At 38.9% G+C, this 16658-nt stretch overlaps 1 protein-coding gene and 1 non-coding gene across 2 annotated transcripts in view; both read left to right on the top strand.

Annotated features, from left to right (window-relative positions):
• RHOBTB3 (Rho related BTB domain containing 3) overlaps positions 1–16658 on the top strand; it is a 61601-nt gene that overhangs the window by 35366 nt on the left and 9577 nt on the right. The window contains exons 7-10 of the mRNA XM_077765222.1: positions 853–965; positions 3967–4087; positions 8873–9046; positions 12192–12358. Of these exons, the coding sequence (XP_077621348.1) occupies positions 853–965; positions 3967–4087; positions 8873–9046; positions 12192–12358 (575 nt within the window). The remainder of the gene's footprint in view (positions 1–852; positions 966–3966; positions 4088–8872; positions 9047–12191; positions 12359–16658) is intronic.
• On the top strand, positions 14735–14883 carry LOC144232392 (small nucleolar RNA SNORA62/SNORA6 family). The gene has a single exon (XR_013335382.1). It is a non-coding gene; the product is annotated as a small nucleolar RNA SNORA62/SNORA6 family (small nucleolar RNA).

Raw genomic sequence — 16658 nt, 5'->3', positions numbered from 1 at the left:
ACTCTTGGGAACTTATCAGCATTGAGTATTGGGATCGATTCAATGTGGAGAAAGCCATGGAGGAGCAGGTAGGCTGGATAGGAGACTGCTATAAGCCAAGCAAGAGAGTGCTAAGAGAAAGGTGAACTTTTGCTGACCATCAAACAGGAATTTTGTAAGATACAGAGGAAAGGGGCTGACAGTGTGAGACAGATGTGAAATGAGTTTAGGAAGAGATAGCTTGGAAGTGGTTTGGGGTGAGCACAAGGAGAGGAGGGACCAAGTGCAGTGATTTTGCTCCACTGCCATGGTCATTTAGCTCATCAGGTCATTATTTACATTTCTTCTTCAGGTTGGTTCTGTAGAGTTGGCTACAGAACATCCTTATCTGACCCTGACAATGTGTGAGACCTTCTGAATGCATTCTCTTCCTGCTGCTTATTCTTTTACTGATGGTAGTCACTGCCATCCATGATTAGTATGATTTAATTCAATCTTGGGGGAAAAAAACCCATCTGCTTTCTTATTTAGAGCAAGTAAATAATTTGAGTGTAGGAAGGACTGCTTGTGATGGCCACTGATATTCTGGGCATTGCTATCATTTTTAGCTGACTGTCTATTATAAAGAGGTGGCATCTATTCAGGGAGGAAGACTTCAGGTTTGGAGAAATACCTTAGGGGAAGGCAAAGTGATTTTTTAAAAATGTGAGAATTGTTTAAAAGTATTAATGTAATTACAAGGATATATATTCGGTAAAGAAAAATTAAAAGCAAATACTAAAAAAAGAAGGAACCATGATATCTAATAAGAGATTTACTTTCAGTACTTCCTGTTTTAACCTAAAAATCCAACATATATTAATTTGTTTACAGGTGCTTTTCAGTGGGAAGAATTGGAAGAAGATATCAGGAAGAAATTGAAAGATTCTGGGGATGTTTCAAATGTAATTGAGAAAGTGAAATGCATTTTGAAAACACCAGGGAAGGTAAAATTACTTTATTGAAAATCAGTTTACATTGACGTTCTCTGAATTTTAACAGATATACTACTGTGATAATATAATAATATTGAGTCATTAGAAGAGTCAATAGTATATAAATATGTTTTCTTGCGTCTGTTTTTGCCATTAAATATTTTAAACACAAACTTGTATTATTTCTCACTATCTCAGATTTTAATTCACATAAGAATTAAAATATGTGTGAGTCATATCTTTAAAATGTTGACTTGTGAATTCCATACTCTGAAACTTTCCCCTAGAGCTCCAGGAATATGCAATCTATGTCAAGAATGAAGCGCTGTTGAATTTGTCCAGTTATAGTTAAGCTTGTTAAAAGGCATGCTTTCTTGCTTTTCAGAATTTAAGTTCAGATAGTTTTCTGGAGCACGACAGTTTCTTTGTGTACTCTTTGCAAGAGTCCCGAGAAATTGCTTTGATCAGGTGGACAGTTAAGGATTTGTTTCTCATCTTACATAGGTTTAAAATTATAAGTGAAATCAAAGGTTATAAAATGCAGACTTTGTATCGAGTCATAAACATGTGCATGTTAAAACTCCAGTCACTTAGACTGCAGAGTCTGAAGGGCCTTAAAAATAAACTTGTTTATTTTAAGACAACAAATTATACAATTTAGCCAGTGTATTCTTATTTCAGATTCTGTGATAAACAAATTGGCTACAGTAGTTAAAAAGGTAAGTTATGTGCAATGCCTAGCAGAATATAGACATGTTAAATGTGAGATAAAATATTATTCCTTTAATTTTTTTGTACAGATGACTGTCAATTCTATAACCTAAGTTAATGATGTTTTAGGTTAGTATTTTATTTTTTAAGCTGTTATTTTAAAACTGTACTAGCTTTTAATGAAGATTCCTGACTTATTTAATTGGAAAAAATTTTTTAAACAAAGTAATGTGGAATTAAGAAGCAAGACTTCTCTTGATTGAGTATCACACTGAAGCTGGTATTCAGAAGCTGCCCAGTTCTACAGAGTTATGGCAAAGTGGTAGCTGTCTTGCAGTCTAAGACAACTAAATAACGCTTTTGTAGAAATGTTCACATAAGCCTGCATTCTGTTTTTCAAAAGTTCTCTAGATTACTTGTTTATAGATCAGTGAAAATGTATGTTTATCAGCATTCTGTCCAAACAACTATCCTTCTATTTTTTTTTCTTCAAATTCAAGGCATAGATAACACAGGAATCTGTTTATACAGATTCTCTATCTATCTATCTATCTATCTATCTATCTATCTATCTTTCTATTATCTATCTCTATCCATTCATCCATATATAATATATATCTACATATTATTCATGATATATAGACTCATAACCTTTATATGAATGGTTAGGACAAAGTGTTGCCTTCTGTTCTAAACCCAAGCCTTTCCTTGGTTGTGATTCCGAACACAGTCATTCCTTTGAGTACTGAGGTTAAAAAAAAAATGAATTTTTGTTGGGGAAGAGGAGGTGGTAGCTGTACGATTCCATGATATTGAACTAAATTTCCTCCTTTGCGTAGGAGGAAAGAAGAGTTCTGTGCTTTCTTGCTGTGCTTTCCTGGGGTAAGGGTCTCTCTCATTCACTGAGTATAACACAGAGATATAATCCTGAGTTAGGAATCAGGAAATGTACATTTAAATTGTGAGTTGGCCATGAATTATCCCTGGGTCTCCTCAGGACTTTCTTACAATGAGGTATAAATGATGATTTCTGAAGCCCTTGCTAAGTTCTCAAATTCTGTGATGCTCTCTGACTTGCTCTGCTTCGTGTGTGGCTCCCATCTGAGTCCTCTCCACCAGTTCCTTTGATGTGAATTAAGGTATGTTGTGTACAGATCTGAGAATAGATGGTATAGGCCTAGGATTTGTATGATCCTGTTTTGCTTCTCTGCCTTGCTCATGGAAATCATTCTGGAATGATTTCTTTCTCTTTGTGAGTAAGGATAATAGTTTTGTTTTCCTCTTACCAAAGATTTTAACTTCCCACCGTAGTTGATTAATCCAGGATGGAGAATAGGTGCCATTTATTCTTATTGCTCCATTTGTATGCTTGGTTATTTCTTTGGGATAAAGCTTTCTGTATTCCCTAGATAGCTAAGCAGAGGTCAGAGTCTTGACCCAGGCAGAAGTCCCGAGATTCAGCAAGGGAAACGGGTGAAGGGTAAGGGAAAGGGGCTGGCTCTTGAATTCTGGGGTTGGAACAAAGGATTGTCTGAAAGATTATGGAAAGGATAAACCAAGCACCAAATCCTAGGTGGAGGGTAGAGATGGGCTGGAGATTGCTAAGTCACACGGTCACTCGTACTGGAGGCCACCATCTAGGCTAAGCAGATGTGAGAGCGCAGATAGGTGCAGTCATGGAAGAGGTTCTCTGAAACTCTGGATCAGAGATCCAGGCAACCTTTTATAGATTTCAGGAATCCCAGCTATGGGTAGAAAGACATTTAGGATTATAAGATTATACATTAAGATGGAAATGAATCAATTCATTACTTTCAGGTATTTTAATGTTGATCCTAATAGACCATGATGTGACGGGGGAAATACATATTCTTTTAAGTTAAAATTAAATTTTTATGTGTGTACCTTCTTAATTAGTGAATAAACACACAGGTTGTTTTTGTAAACATATTTTATTAGGCATTCAACCTCATTAGGAGGTTGGACTATTGTCTGTTTCTTAGGTAGCAGAGGTCTGCGTGGATTTGGGACCCCGCATGTCTCAGCCAGCAAAATGATTTTTCACTTAGCCAGTTCACTCACTGCTGAGAACACTGGACAGGGCAGTGGTGCTTATTCTCATGTAGCACATGTCATTCTTGAGGGCACGTTCCCCTGACAGCTAGGATCAGAGATGCCATAGACTAGGTAATCCTTGTTTCTTCAAACATTTCAATACAGTTTTCCAGATCCTCTAACCAACCTATATATATTATCAAAGCATATTGTACATTTCTTTTTGTATTTTTGTCTTCCCTTCTAGATAAATTGTCTAAGGAACTGCAAAACTTATCAAGCCAGAAAACCTCTGTGGTTTTATAACACTTCCCTGAAATTTTTCCTTAATAAACCAATGCTTGCTGATGTTGTCTTCGAAATACAAGGTATGGTTCAAATTTGCAAAGTTCATTACTCTTTTTATTTCTTATTTTCTAACCTAACTTTATATTTCAGCTTTGAATATTTTGAATGAAGAAACGACTGTTCTCTAATGCAGATGTAGATTAATACTGACCAAATTGCAGCAGAATTTAGGGAAATGCAATATGTTGTTAAAATAAGGAAAGAAGGGGCGCCTGGGTGGCTTAGTCGGTTAAGCGTCCGACTTTCGCTTAGGTCATGATCTCGCGGTTCGTGGGTTCGAGCCCCGCGTCGGGCTCTGTGCTGACTGCCAGCTCGGAGCCTGGAGCCTGTTTCAGTCTGTGACTCCCTCTCTCTCTGACCCTCCCCTGCTCACGCTGTCTCTCTCTCTCTTCTAGGTATAAATAAAACATTAAAAAAATAAAAATAAAAAAAATAAAATAAGGAAAGAAATTTATAGTTTCCTACTTTTTTTTTTTTTTACCCTTACCTTACACTCCATTGACTTTTATGGGCGAGCATGCAATGGAGTGAATTGTAACATCACCTCATTGTATTTTTGTCTGTGTATTTCTTTAAGACACTAGTTCTTGAATCATCTGAAATCAGCCCCCTTTACATTATATAACCTGTCACTGGTTCAGTTCTCTTTTTATTTGAGCAAAAGGAACTAACTATGCATTGAGGGTTATGCCTGGCTTACATTAGGCATTGGTAGATATTGCTACACTTATTCTTCACAGCACTCTGAGAATTATCACCAGAGCAACTGAGAGCTGGTTTTTATCTCTGTAGGAAAATAATGCTACCTAATTTTAATAACAAGTTGTTTTAATGCCCATTATTGATTATTCACTTGGATAATTTTGCCACTTGAGTAGATTAAAAGCATAATCTTAAAAATGAATTGTCAGTTACCTTCAACTCTGCAAGAAGGCTAGGGGTTGTTTCCAGATGTATTAAATAGAACTTCAGGTGGGCTATTACCAAAAGCAAGATATAATGCTAATTTTATGATAGAAATGGAAGGCAGCTAACAGTCACTTGCCTTTTTAACTTTGGCCACTTGCCAAGCCAAAGAGTGAATTGGAAACTTTCCCAAGTGCCTTCAGATAAGCTACAGTCAGCGCTGTTTGAAATGTGACCATGAAGCATTGAGAATGGGACTGTAAGAGTGACCTTGAAATACATAAAGAATGATTTGGGTGGGGGAGCTAACAAGAGACCATATTTGCTTCTAATTTGCCTAGGAGGCCTTCACACCAAACATCATGTTAATGTAACCCACTGAAGAGATGTTCAAAAGGAATATACAACATATGAAAGCATATGTTAATAGAAAAGAAATAAGCAGTGCTGTGGAGAATTCTTTCCCCTTATAATCTCTTGCTTTTCCCTCACAATTTCACCTTCCAGCCCTTTTGCAGGCACCTGCCTGTGGCCCCTACCTGTGCGGAGGCCGGGTGTGGGAGGGCCCGCTGTGGGCTGTGCTGATGCTCAGCTCCTGGGCTGCCCTTTGTCGCTCCTCAGCTCACAAACCAAGGCCTCCCAAAGAGTCAGGAGCTGAGACAAGCAGGCATGGGTGGAAGCAGGGTCTAGCAAGGGCTTCTCTGTCATCTGGCCACCTGCAGGAGGAGAAGCAAGCTTACCTTCTGAAGAGTTTGGGGAGGGGAGCTCTAATGTGCAGAAGGGAACAATGTTGTCCCCTCAGGAGGAAGGCTGAGCCTGAGGTCTGCAACTCGAGCTTTAGCCTTGGCTCTGCATTCCCAGGAGCATGTGTCCTTAGGCCAGTCACGTAACGTGGCTTGTGTTCTCAAGTCTCATTTCCAGAGTGATGAAGGTGAACCGTAAGGTTCTAAAAGGTCATTTTTTGTGTTAAGCTTATGGAGGTGGTAGTGGCCAAGACTAGAAAGACCTGGCTGGGATCTTGCACAGGTGCATATTTGTCATACTGGTGTGGCTGCCTTACTTTATATCTGCTCCCTTGTTCCCTTGCCTGTAAAATGGGGATACTCACTTCTACCTGGTAGAGTGGTCATGAGAATTGAGATGGTACATTATTATAAAGGTATATTGAAAGGCCTGATGGTACATATTCTAAATCTCTCTTGTCTTAGACAAGTTTCCTGTTTTCAGAGTAAAACAAAAACATTCAAAAAGTTTCATTTTTGAAACTTGGAAAGTAATATATGAAGATAATTACTTCATATGTAATTTGAAATAGTGAAGAAATGATATGAAGAAGGCATGACAAATGTAGGATTTTACTCTAATATATAATAAAAACAAAGATCTTTGATAATCTATGTTATTAGAAAACTTGGGCTTTTAAATTTTATATCACTCTTAAACATTCTTTCTTTTAAAAAGTTTCAAGGCACCTGGGTGGCTCAGTTGATTGAGCATTCTGCTTCTGCTAAGGTCATGATCTCACAGTTTGTGAGTTCAGGCCTCGCAGGGGGCTCTGTGCTGACAGCTCAGAGCCTGGAGCCTGCTTCAGATTCTGTGTCTCCCTCTCTCTCTGTCCCTCCCCCACTTACAGTGTGTCTTTCTCTCTCTCTCTCAAAAATAAACATTAAAACAATCATTTTAAGTTTCTAAAACTGTAACCGAAACTAACTACTACAAAAGGAATAGTTTAGGCCTTGACATTTTCAAAGAACATGTTTATCTTTTAACTAGAAAATTGATGCTTTTTTTTTTTCTCCTTTAATTCTTCAGCTTTATCTTATTGCTGTTTGGTATAATAGAACTGGATTGTGTTCATTCAGCATATTTTATACAGTGTTTCTATATTTATACAGTTTATATACTGTGTTGAAAAATGTGACTGTACTGCGGTGTTGTGTTACAGTTTCACAATAGAACAATTTATAATACCAAACAGTAGTTTGAAAAGGTGAGAAACAGAAATTGTGGTTTTCCTAACTGAAGGTGTAGCAGTTGTCCAAACCAAATTCCAAGCTTGAAATAGGCTGAAAATGTCTTAATGTGTGTTTTGTTGCTGGTTTTGTAACTCTCTTGTAACTATATTGTCAATGGAAATTTTTTGTTAAAATTCCAAGGTTTTTTGTTAAAATTACATGTCAGATTCTTCCCCCATTCTTTCTCCTGTCCATTTGGCATTTTGGGTCAATCTTAAATCCCTCCTCTCAACCCAAATAACAGGCTATAAAATTAAACAATGCTTCTAATTTTCCTTTTCCTTTTCTTTAATAGTACCCTACTTTAAGATTTCAAAACCTTAGAATTATAAGTCCAATTGCATGACCTGTTTTAATTCTTTGTCGATTGCTGTGCACAGAGCTGCTCAGCATGCTTCATCATGGAAACCGGTCATCCCCATCAGTGGACACTGTTCCATTGAGGGCAGGCCGCCTAATGGTAAAAGGGCAGGGAACGGAAAGAACGAAGAGGGGATGATGCCCGCTAGCAGGTGCGTGATGACCCAGTAGCAGTGCTCGCTGTATGTAGCTTCTTCTCCCTGCTCCTGTGGGAGGTGCATTTGTGCAAATCATAGCTCCAAGCACTGAGCTCAGAACTGGCAGTGTTGGGCATTGCTTGGGAATGTATTGGGAGTGAATTGTAAGGGATTACTGGCTTTGGAGAAAGTCACTGGACTTAGGTGGAACTCTTTCCTTCTTTTCTGAACCGGAAAGGGTCTTGTTTGGACTTAGAGAGGCTGAAGCATCCAATCATTGTAAATATTTTAGAGAAGAATATATGCTCTGGAGAGGTAGGAGATTTTAAGGATGGATAGGTGAAGACTCTTGGGCAGAACGAGTGGTTTGGCGCATAGTGTTACTTTTTGGAAAGCTTTGTCATTCACACCGGCTGTGGTGTCTTGTACCAAACTAAACCCTTGACTGCCCCAAAGCAGGGTGGGTTTGTCTTTCTCATCTTTGTATCTTTAATACTTAACACACTGATTGGCATGTGGCGGGTGCTCGAAAATGGTGTGTGAAACTGATCTAGACTGAACTGAGGTCTGCCGTGGATTCGTGGGTTCTTAAGGTGGTGGGAGTGGTGGGTGCTTCTCCACCCACGTGCCACCTGGTGCGGCCTTGGTGCCATGGCACAGTAGCTGCAGACATTAGCAGGCGTTCACTAGACAGCCAGGTTAGTCTGCTGAGCTTCAGTGAACGGTATGGGCTGAGGGGCCTTTAAAAGTTCAAGGAGCTCTGGGCTCTCCCAGAAGTGGCAAAGTTCCCTGAGGAGGTGGTACCCTGGAGAGACACCTGGGGTCTAGGTCATCCCTGTCCAACTCTTCCATAAGGTCTGAAATGACTCCACAAAAGATCCCTTTACCATACTTGCTGTGATACATGGACTGCTTAGGCTGAGGGATAGTTCACCTTCTACAGGCTCTTGTTTCTGGTAAGGGGAAGTCTGGCCAGGTGTGTCCAAAAAGGGTAATGGCAGTGTTTTCTTGGGAGGCACATGGGTATAAATGGGTGATGGAATTTCAAGCCAGTTGTAAAGGATACATGCTTCATTATAAAAATAGGAAGCAAAATATTTCATTTCAATGTTTCTGTCTTCAGAAAATATGAACTAAGTAGCAATTAATTGCCAGTCTTAATTTCCTGTCTTCTAATTGTTGGTTTCAAAGTCAACTTTTGAACTCTTTGTTTTTCAATTAAAAACTAAAAACTTCTGATTAATGTTGATCATCTCTCCAAAATTTGCTTTCTGACATCAGCTTAGCTGTGCATCACACAAAGCCACTCTAACTAAAGGGAAATTGCTAGAATAACAACTCTGCATGTTTATGTAACTTACCTTTGTTTCCCTTTTGAACCTTGCAGGTACAACAGTGCCAGCCCACAGGGCCATCCTGGTGGCCCGTTGTGAAGTGATGGCAGCCATGTTTAATGGGAATTACATGGAAGCAAAGAGTGTTCTGATTCCAGTTTATGGTGTTTCCAAAGAGACTTTCTTGTCATTCTTAGAATATCTATACACAGACTCCTGTTGCCCAGGTGAGCAGCATAAATATTGGGGAGTATCTCCTGATTCCTTGTTTCCTTATCACTTGATAAATTGCTTTCAGTGAAATTTGTTTTTGCGTAAGACTTATCACAGTTGACATCATGGAATGTGCTAATCAGGTGGAGGTGGTATTGGGATAACAATGAATTTTCAGTCAGTTCAAGTGGAGGAACAGTGGTTGGGTACCTCTTTCAGGCTTTCAGACTCAGGCGTGAGTCCCAGCCGACACCAATAGTGTGGCGATTCTGTGGGCACCCTAGAAATGGAGGTGACTGATGGTCCCCAGTGACAACTATAATTCTATAGATTGGGACAGAGACCTTCTTGGAGGACTATCCTTCCATAGAGAAGAAGGTTAGGTAGTTGCTTTTATGGCTCTAACTTCTGATTGAGGTACTTTTAAGGACTTTGGATATTCTGAGACACCTCCCCCCATTAGTCATCTCTGTGGCTCAGAGAATGTAGGGTTTTTTAAGGCCTTATTTTGACTTCTCTTAAAGTCATAATCTCTTTAAGCTAACTTCTCCAAAAGCTTTATCTAAGAAGTTTAGGATACCTGGTGGACTATAGGATTTATTTCCCTATTCACTGACTTAAGACTATCTCTGACTAAGAACTAATCATCTTTGGCAGCTACAAGTTGGAACATATCTTGCAGGTTTTTTNAGAAATTGCAGAATTATTTCAAAAGGCCTAGAGCCTGGGAATGCAGGTGTGGAAGCCCCTTTAATTAGTCTTCATCCTCTGGCCACCAGGTGGCTCCCACCACAAACAGGACCAGAGTAAATCTCCCGTGGTTTACTTCATTCAGGATCCCATGACCTTGATTATAGAACCTGGCCAGGCACTCTAGCAAAGATAAAAAGAAAACACACATTTCAGACCATCCCTCTCTTCAGATTTATTGCTTTCATTTTTAGATTTGGAAGATTTCCAAGTTTGTTATTAAAATCTCTTGTTTTAAACAAGTCATGAGCCCTCTAGTGAAAGGTTTTAGAAGATCAAAAAAAGAAAATTCCTTTTTTTAACTGAATTAATTCTGGTCTTGCAGCAAGCTATATACAGTACTGTGGAGCCAGTTACAGTTGCTACTGTGAGTGTTAAAGACTGGCTTATCCTTTTTGCTTAATAAAAGTGAAAGCATCAGTTCTCATCAGAATGTGTGCTATTGTTTATTTTATTATTTTAAAACTGCCAAATTTGTATATTAAATAAAAATTTGGACCCAGATTTAAAATAAGGCAATTTAATTTCTCAGTCATCCTCCCACTACAGTAATTGAAGATTCAAATTATAGGTTTTCTCTTGCTAATTACAAAAAATGCTCAGAGAAACACTATTAAATATTGGACAGAGCACTTTAAAAATTGGTAAAAGGTATGGGGAGAAAGTGAGTCAAAATGAATAATCAAAACATAGATCAGATACTAAAATGTTTGCACTGGGAAAGAAAGGTAATCTAATCATTATGTTAAGTATTGATCATGCAGTTTTCTTGGTTCCTAGCTACAAAACAATGCAAGGAATTTAAGGAGGGGTTAGAAAGAGAATTACCGGAAAAATCACTTAGAAGGAAGAGTTTAAAAAAAAAAAAAACAGTGGCATCTGGGTGGTTCAGTTGGTTAAGTGCTAACTCATGAGTTCGAGCCCGAGCCCGTATTGGGCTCTGTGCTGATAGCTCAGAGCCTGCTTGGGTTCTGTCTCCCTCTTTCTCTCTGCCCTTCTCCTGCTCATACTCTGTCTCTCTCAAAAATAAACATTTTTTTTTTAAAAGTAATAAATAAATAATTACTTTTTTAAAAAAAAAGCATAAAGAACCTGAGTGATTACCAGTGGCCAAGGAAAGGGGGAAATGGGAGTTACTGCTTAATGGGTGTAGAGTTTCAATTTGGGAAGAAGAAAAACCTTCTGGAGAAGGACGATGATGGTGGTTACATAACAACGTGAATGTACTTTAATGCCACTGAACTGTACACTTTAAAATGGTTGATGATAAATGTTATGATCTGTGTGTTTTGCCACAATAAAAACAAACAAACCTGGGACTAAAGCCAGAAGAAGAAAAATGTGTAAGGGTTTAGTTTAGCTAGCTGAAAGAATTACACATTAGCCTTAGAATTGATTATTAAGGGCAATTGTAGATTCTCCTAGTCTGAAGAATTAAAAGAACAAGCTCTTGAATGCTGACAAAAACTGAGGACTGATGGATGTGGAGGGAGGGGGGATGGGCATGGAGGAGGACACTTGTGGGGATGAGCACTGAGTGTTATGTGGAAACTAATTTGAAAATAAACTGTTAAAAAAAAAAAAAAAAAGAACAAGCAAAACCAAAAAACAGTGGGGGCGCCTGGATGGCTCAGTCAGTTTAACACCTAACTCTTGATTCCGGCTTAGAGCGTGATCTCATAGTTCTGGAGATGGAGCGCTGTGGGGCCTCTGTGCTGACATTGCGAAGCCTGCTTGCGATTCTCTCGCTCCCTCTCTTTCTGCCCTTCTCCTGCTGGTGCTCTCTCTCTCAAAATAAATACATAAACTTAAAAAAATTATTGAAAAGATTCACTTTGGAGTGTGAAGGCTTAAATTAATTTTTTTTAAATGTTTTATTTATTTCTAGGAGAGAGAGAGAGAGAGACAGTGTGAGCAAGGGAGGGTCAGAGAGAGAGGGAGTCACAGACTGAAACAGGCTCCAGGCTCTGAGCTGGCAGTCAGCACAGAACCCAACACGGGGCTCGAACCCACAAACCGCGAGATCGTGACCTAAGTGAAAGTCGGACGCTTAACCGACTAAGCCACCCAGGCGCCCCTTAAATTAATTTTTTTTTAAATGACCTAAAAGGGGTGCGTGGCTGGCTCTGTGAGTGGAGCGTGTGACTCTTGATCTCAGCTTTGTGAGTTCAAGCCCAGTGTTGAGCATAGAGATTACTTAAAATCTTAAAAAAGATAACTAAAATAGCATAATAGTGTATAATGCTGACTCACTTCCTCACGGCTTTTTCTGTGCATTCTATTATACCTTGGATGATACAGTCAGCATTTTTTTGTTGGTGGTGGTGGTTTGCCTTTTGTTATTTTGTTTCAGGTCATAAAAGAAATGGCTTCATTGTCCATTTTCTCTTCTTTCTCCTCCATCATCAGCTGGCATTTTTCAGGCTATGTGTCTCCTGATCTGTGCTGAGATGTATCAGGTGTCCAGACTGCAGCACATCTGCGAGCTGTTCATCATCACACAGCTGCAGAGCATGCCGAGCAGGGAACTGGCCTCAATGAACCTGGATATAGTTGACCTGCTAAAAAAAGCCAAGGTAATTGGCCCTATGCATCTGGTTGTTTAATTTTAAAAAAATCTTCTAAAAATTCTACTTTAAAATTTTTTTTCTGTTTATCAAGAGACTTATTAGTGTTTGTCTTAGTTTGGAAGTTTGGCGAAATGAGGGTAAAGTGCTCTCATGGCAATTTCTGTGGCTAGACAATTTTGAAGAATACGATTTTTACACGGTCCTTTTCTGAGGAGGTTGAATTTGCTGATAGGAAATGTTTCAACTAATGGCGGCCTGTATTAGAGTCATTTGAGTATGTTGCTTTACTATGCCATATAAGCATTATAGGAAATCGATTACTTTGAATTTCCCCCAATCACATCTTAGGGTTCATGAAAGAAAAATGATATAATTGGTCTGTACACACTGATAGAGATGGTTAGGCTAAATTCATTTATTTGTTCATTCACCCATTTTTCCACTTCATGGACATGTTTTGAAGTTCCCAGTTGTTTGTAGGAGGTATGGATGTACTTCATAAATCCTTTCAAATGCCTTTTATTGATCTGTCTCGTGGTATCATTGAATATATTCAGTAAAAACATTTGAGTTGATAGTCACTGCAGCACACTGTACTTTCTGGCTTCTTCCAAGCTTCGAGCCATTTTATTTTTAAGGATTGTATTCCTGCACATTCTAGGGAACAGCATTTATACAGTTAAGCTAATTATGAGTAACTGCAGGTACAAAGATTGTCGGAGGCTGGCTCTGGCAGGTCCAGGGGTCTCTGAAGGATGGACGATGTCGGTGAGAGAGAGAGTGAGAGAGCCCCGAGATTCTTTCTGGTCACCAGGCAGGCATCTCTGTCCTGTCGGTTTTGGCGTCTTTATTTTAAGGTTCAACAATAACATGACATCAGAAGACAGAATTTTTACAGGGGCTAATTATTTGTAATAAGATGCTTTGATCAATGGAAGATGTACAGAAACAGGCTTTACAAAAGTATTCTTGCAGAACCTCCCCATATTCTTGACGTCAGTCCCCCAGATTAAGATACTAACAAACTTATCTTACTTTGCATGGATAGGCCTCTAGACATTTTTTAATCACAAGAGGAAGAATGTATATTAGGCTTGTTCCTAAGTTGCTTGAGCAAACCTTCTCCTTGATGCTGAATGTACAAGCACAATCGGGGCCGTAAATGTGTCAGTCTTTGCATCTGGGTTTATGTTTTACCTACTCTTATCTATCCTCATCCCAGCTGCCGGTGTAAGGGAGGGGGTTTGTGGGATGTAGGCCTTGAGGAAGGGACTGCTATGCTTCACCAGTTAGCAAAGATATATGTAATGACTTATGTTCTGCCCTCATCTGTACCTTAACTTTAAATTAGGCTCTTTGTCTCGGGGTCAGGCTCAATTGTAACTCTTGTGTTCTTAACCCCCTTTATTATCTAAGTCTTGGATCTGCATGGTCCATAGGAAGAGCCTTTTGACAATCATCCACAGAGTTTTCATCTAAAATCTCTTTTGTAAAGGTAGGATTATGCTTCTCCTTATGAGGTATCTGTGTTCAGAATATGGGTCTGATATAGAATATTGTGAGGCCTGGTCAGTACCAGCAGGCTCATTTCCAACATGAGCCAGTAGTAGCAGAAAGAGATACCAGTTTTCGTTTCTCATGGCAGGAGCTGTGCAAACATTGCCATTTCCTTGCTGTGACTGCCCTCCAGAGAGGCCGGTGTGGCTCCCGGCAAAAGATCCTAGAATATGAATCTGACAAAGGACTGGGCCACATCTATAAATAAACTTGGTCTGCCTCTGGAACTCTCCTTCTGGAACTTGGAGATGTTGTTCCAGCCAGAAATCTGCTATTTCCTCATTCCCACTCTTTTATTCCTAGGAGCAAGAAATGTATCCAGATGTGTCAGCCTATCCTTGGTTATTCTACCATTCCATCCCCAGCCCTATGACATTTTCAGGGCTGACAGCAGTCATGGAATATAATGGTGTATATTGAACTTGCAGTAAGCTGAACCTTCTGGTCTTTTTTACAGGAATATATTTGATCCATCATTGGAGACTGTCCGGACTTTGTAAAATATTATTTGGCATACAACACATTGGCTATCCTGATCAGTTTTGACATCCAAAATTAGAAAAATGTAACAACTTTGTTTTCAGGTTGCTAAAACAGAGCCACATAATGGGGCCAAGGACAGACTCTTGACAGTTAAAAGCCTGCCCCCAGGTTGAGACAAATTCATTAAGCAATGTGTATATTTCTGGGTGTAGAAGGGAATTCATTTAAAGCATCTGGTCTTTTCTTACTTTCTCCTTAGCTATTTTGGAGTTTCTTTCTTTTATAAACATCTTACGTATTTAATTTTAAAAATAAAAACAAATTAGAAAAACTGAGTAACCGTTTGCACATGGTTAGAGCTCAAAGCTGAGCCGCTGGCTGGCCAATGGACTTACAAGTGCAGTGTGCTATATGAGGCGCAAGTCTTTTGCCGACACCACAAGGGTCTCTAGCCCAATGAGTAGAATTTAGTAGTAATTCTAGTTAAAAGAAAACAAAACAAAAACAAAACAAAACAAAAAAATATTAACCTTGATCTCTCTTTGTAATAATCTTTACATTGAGTTTGGGATAAATACCTTCTAAATTTAGTTTAAAAACTATTTTTTATTCCTTCTAATATTTCCTTCCACAACCTCAGTTCATTTCTGATGTGTCATTTTCATACTATTCTAACAAGTCTGTCAGACTTAAAAAAATGCTCACAAGCTTCTCTTTCCTTATTCCTGTTGTACCCTGTCAGTTCAGACAACTTCTTGTGTGGTCCCATGGATTTTTAGGTGCCTCCTGCACATATGCACGTATGCATGTTTCCTCACCAGTGTCACTGATGATTGCCTTGTCAGAAATTCTCCCTGACTCTGTGCTTCCTGATTATGCAATTATCGTTATTTATTTATCTTCAATTTTAAAAGTGTAAGATATCAGCTCTTTTTAAATTCTATTCATTGTTTCTGAAGACTATTCTATTTTCTAGGATTAAGTCCCCATTTACCAGTCTTCCTTTATTCTGTTCTTAGTGGTTCCTAATTTGGCGATTTACAAATCCAAGGTAATAGGATAATTCGCTTCCTCAGTTCTCTTTTGAAGTTCCTAGTTTGAGGCTTTAGTTTACCAACCAGTTCATACTGTTGGTCGTAATTCAACCTTTCCTTCATTGTTTCTCCAACTAATAGAAGGAGAAACTGTCTTTTTTTTAATGTTTTATTTATTTCTGAGAGAGAGAGAGAGAGACAGCGTGAGCAGGGGAGGGTCAGAGAGAGAGGGAGATACAGAATCTGAAACAGGCTCCAGGCTCTGAGCTGGCAGTCAGCACAGAGCCCAACGTGGGGCTCAAACCCACAAACTGTGAGATCATGACCTGAGCCGAAGTCGGAGGCTTAACCGACGGAGCCACCCAGGCGCCCTAAAACTTTTAACAGACTTAGACTTTGAGTAGATTTCTGAATAATCAGTTTCTGAATACTCTGTTGTCATCTCTGCTAGTTTTGCACTGTTTATCAAGAAAGCATCCTTCATACCTTCCATGGGGTGGAGCAGTTTGGTGTTCTATGACTTTGGCCCTCTAACCTGTCTCAGTTCATCACAGTAATTCCACCTTCAGCTTCAGATTTGTCCATCAGGTTTAACTCTTTAACATCTAAGAGAAGCTTCTTTCCCTTAATTAGATTAATTTCTCTCATGTGAGGTAAAGATCTCCTTATCTCTACTCCCTTTTAAATCCTATCTGGCCAAATGTTGATGATTCCTATGAAGTCCTGTTAACTCTAATATTAAAGTTTTAAAGTCAGTATCTTACTTATGATTTATGTGTTAATATTTGACTGCTTCAGGCCACCAGTTTGGTTTCTGGCCTTTTCCTTGTGAGTTTCTGGGTGTTTTCTCCACCATTATTATTCTTCACAGAACTATTAAATGCTATAGCATTTGGTTTATAGTATTTTTGTTCTGTTATTTATTTCAGTTTAAGCCTGCTTTCTCAGGTTAGTACATATTCTTCCAAAAAAGTAGTTCTTACAGTAAAATGCATTCAGTCTCTTGCTAAGAGCCTGTAATTGTGACATCTTAAATCTTGGTCAAAAATAAAATTTGTGCATTATAACCATGTTTTTGTAGCCAGCTATTCATTTCAATGATCTTCCTTCTATTTAAAGTCACAGCCCTTAGGTGATGTTCTGAACTTAGGTTGTTTGTAGGTTATCTGCTTTGGGTTAATCCTCTGATAGTGCTGCTGGCTTCTGTTAAAAATTAAAAAAAAAAAAAAATA

This window comes from Crocuta crocuta, unplaced genomic scaffold (genome assembly GCF_008692635.1).
Source record: "Crocuta crocuta isolate KB4526 unplaced genomic scaffold, BGI_CrCroc_1.0 scaffold645, whole genome shotgun sequence".
Lineage (NCBI taxonomy): Eukaryota > Metazoa > Chordata > Mammalia > Carnivora > Hyaenidae > Crocuta > Crocuta crocuta.
The sequence above is the reverse complement of the archived record's forward strand: the minus strand, read 5'-3'. Positions and strand labels throughout refer to the sequence as shown.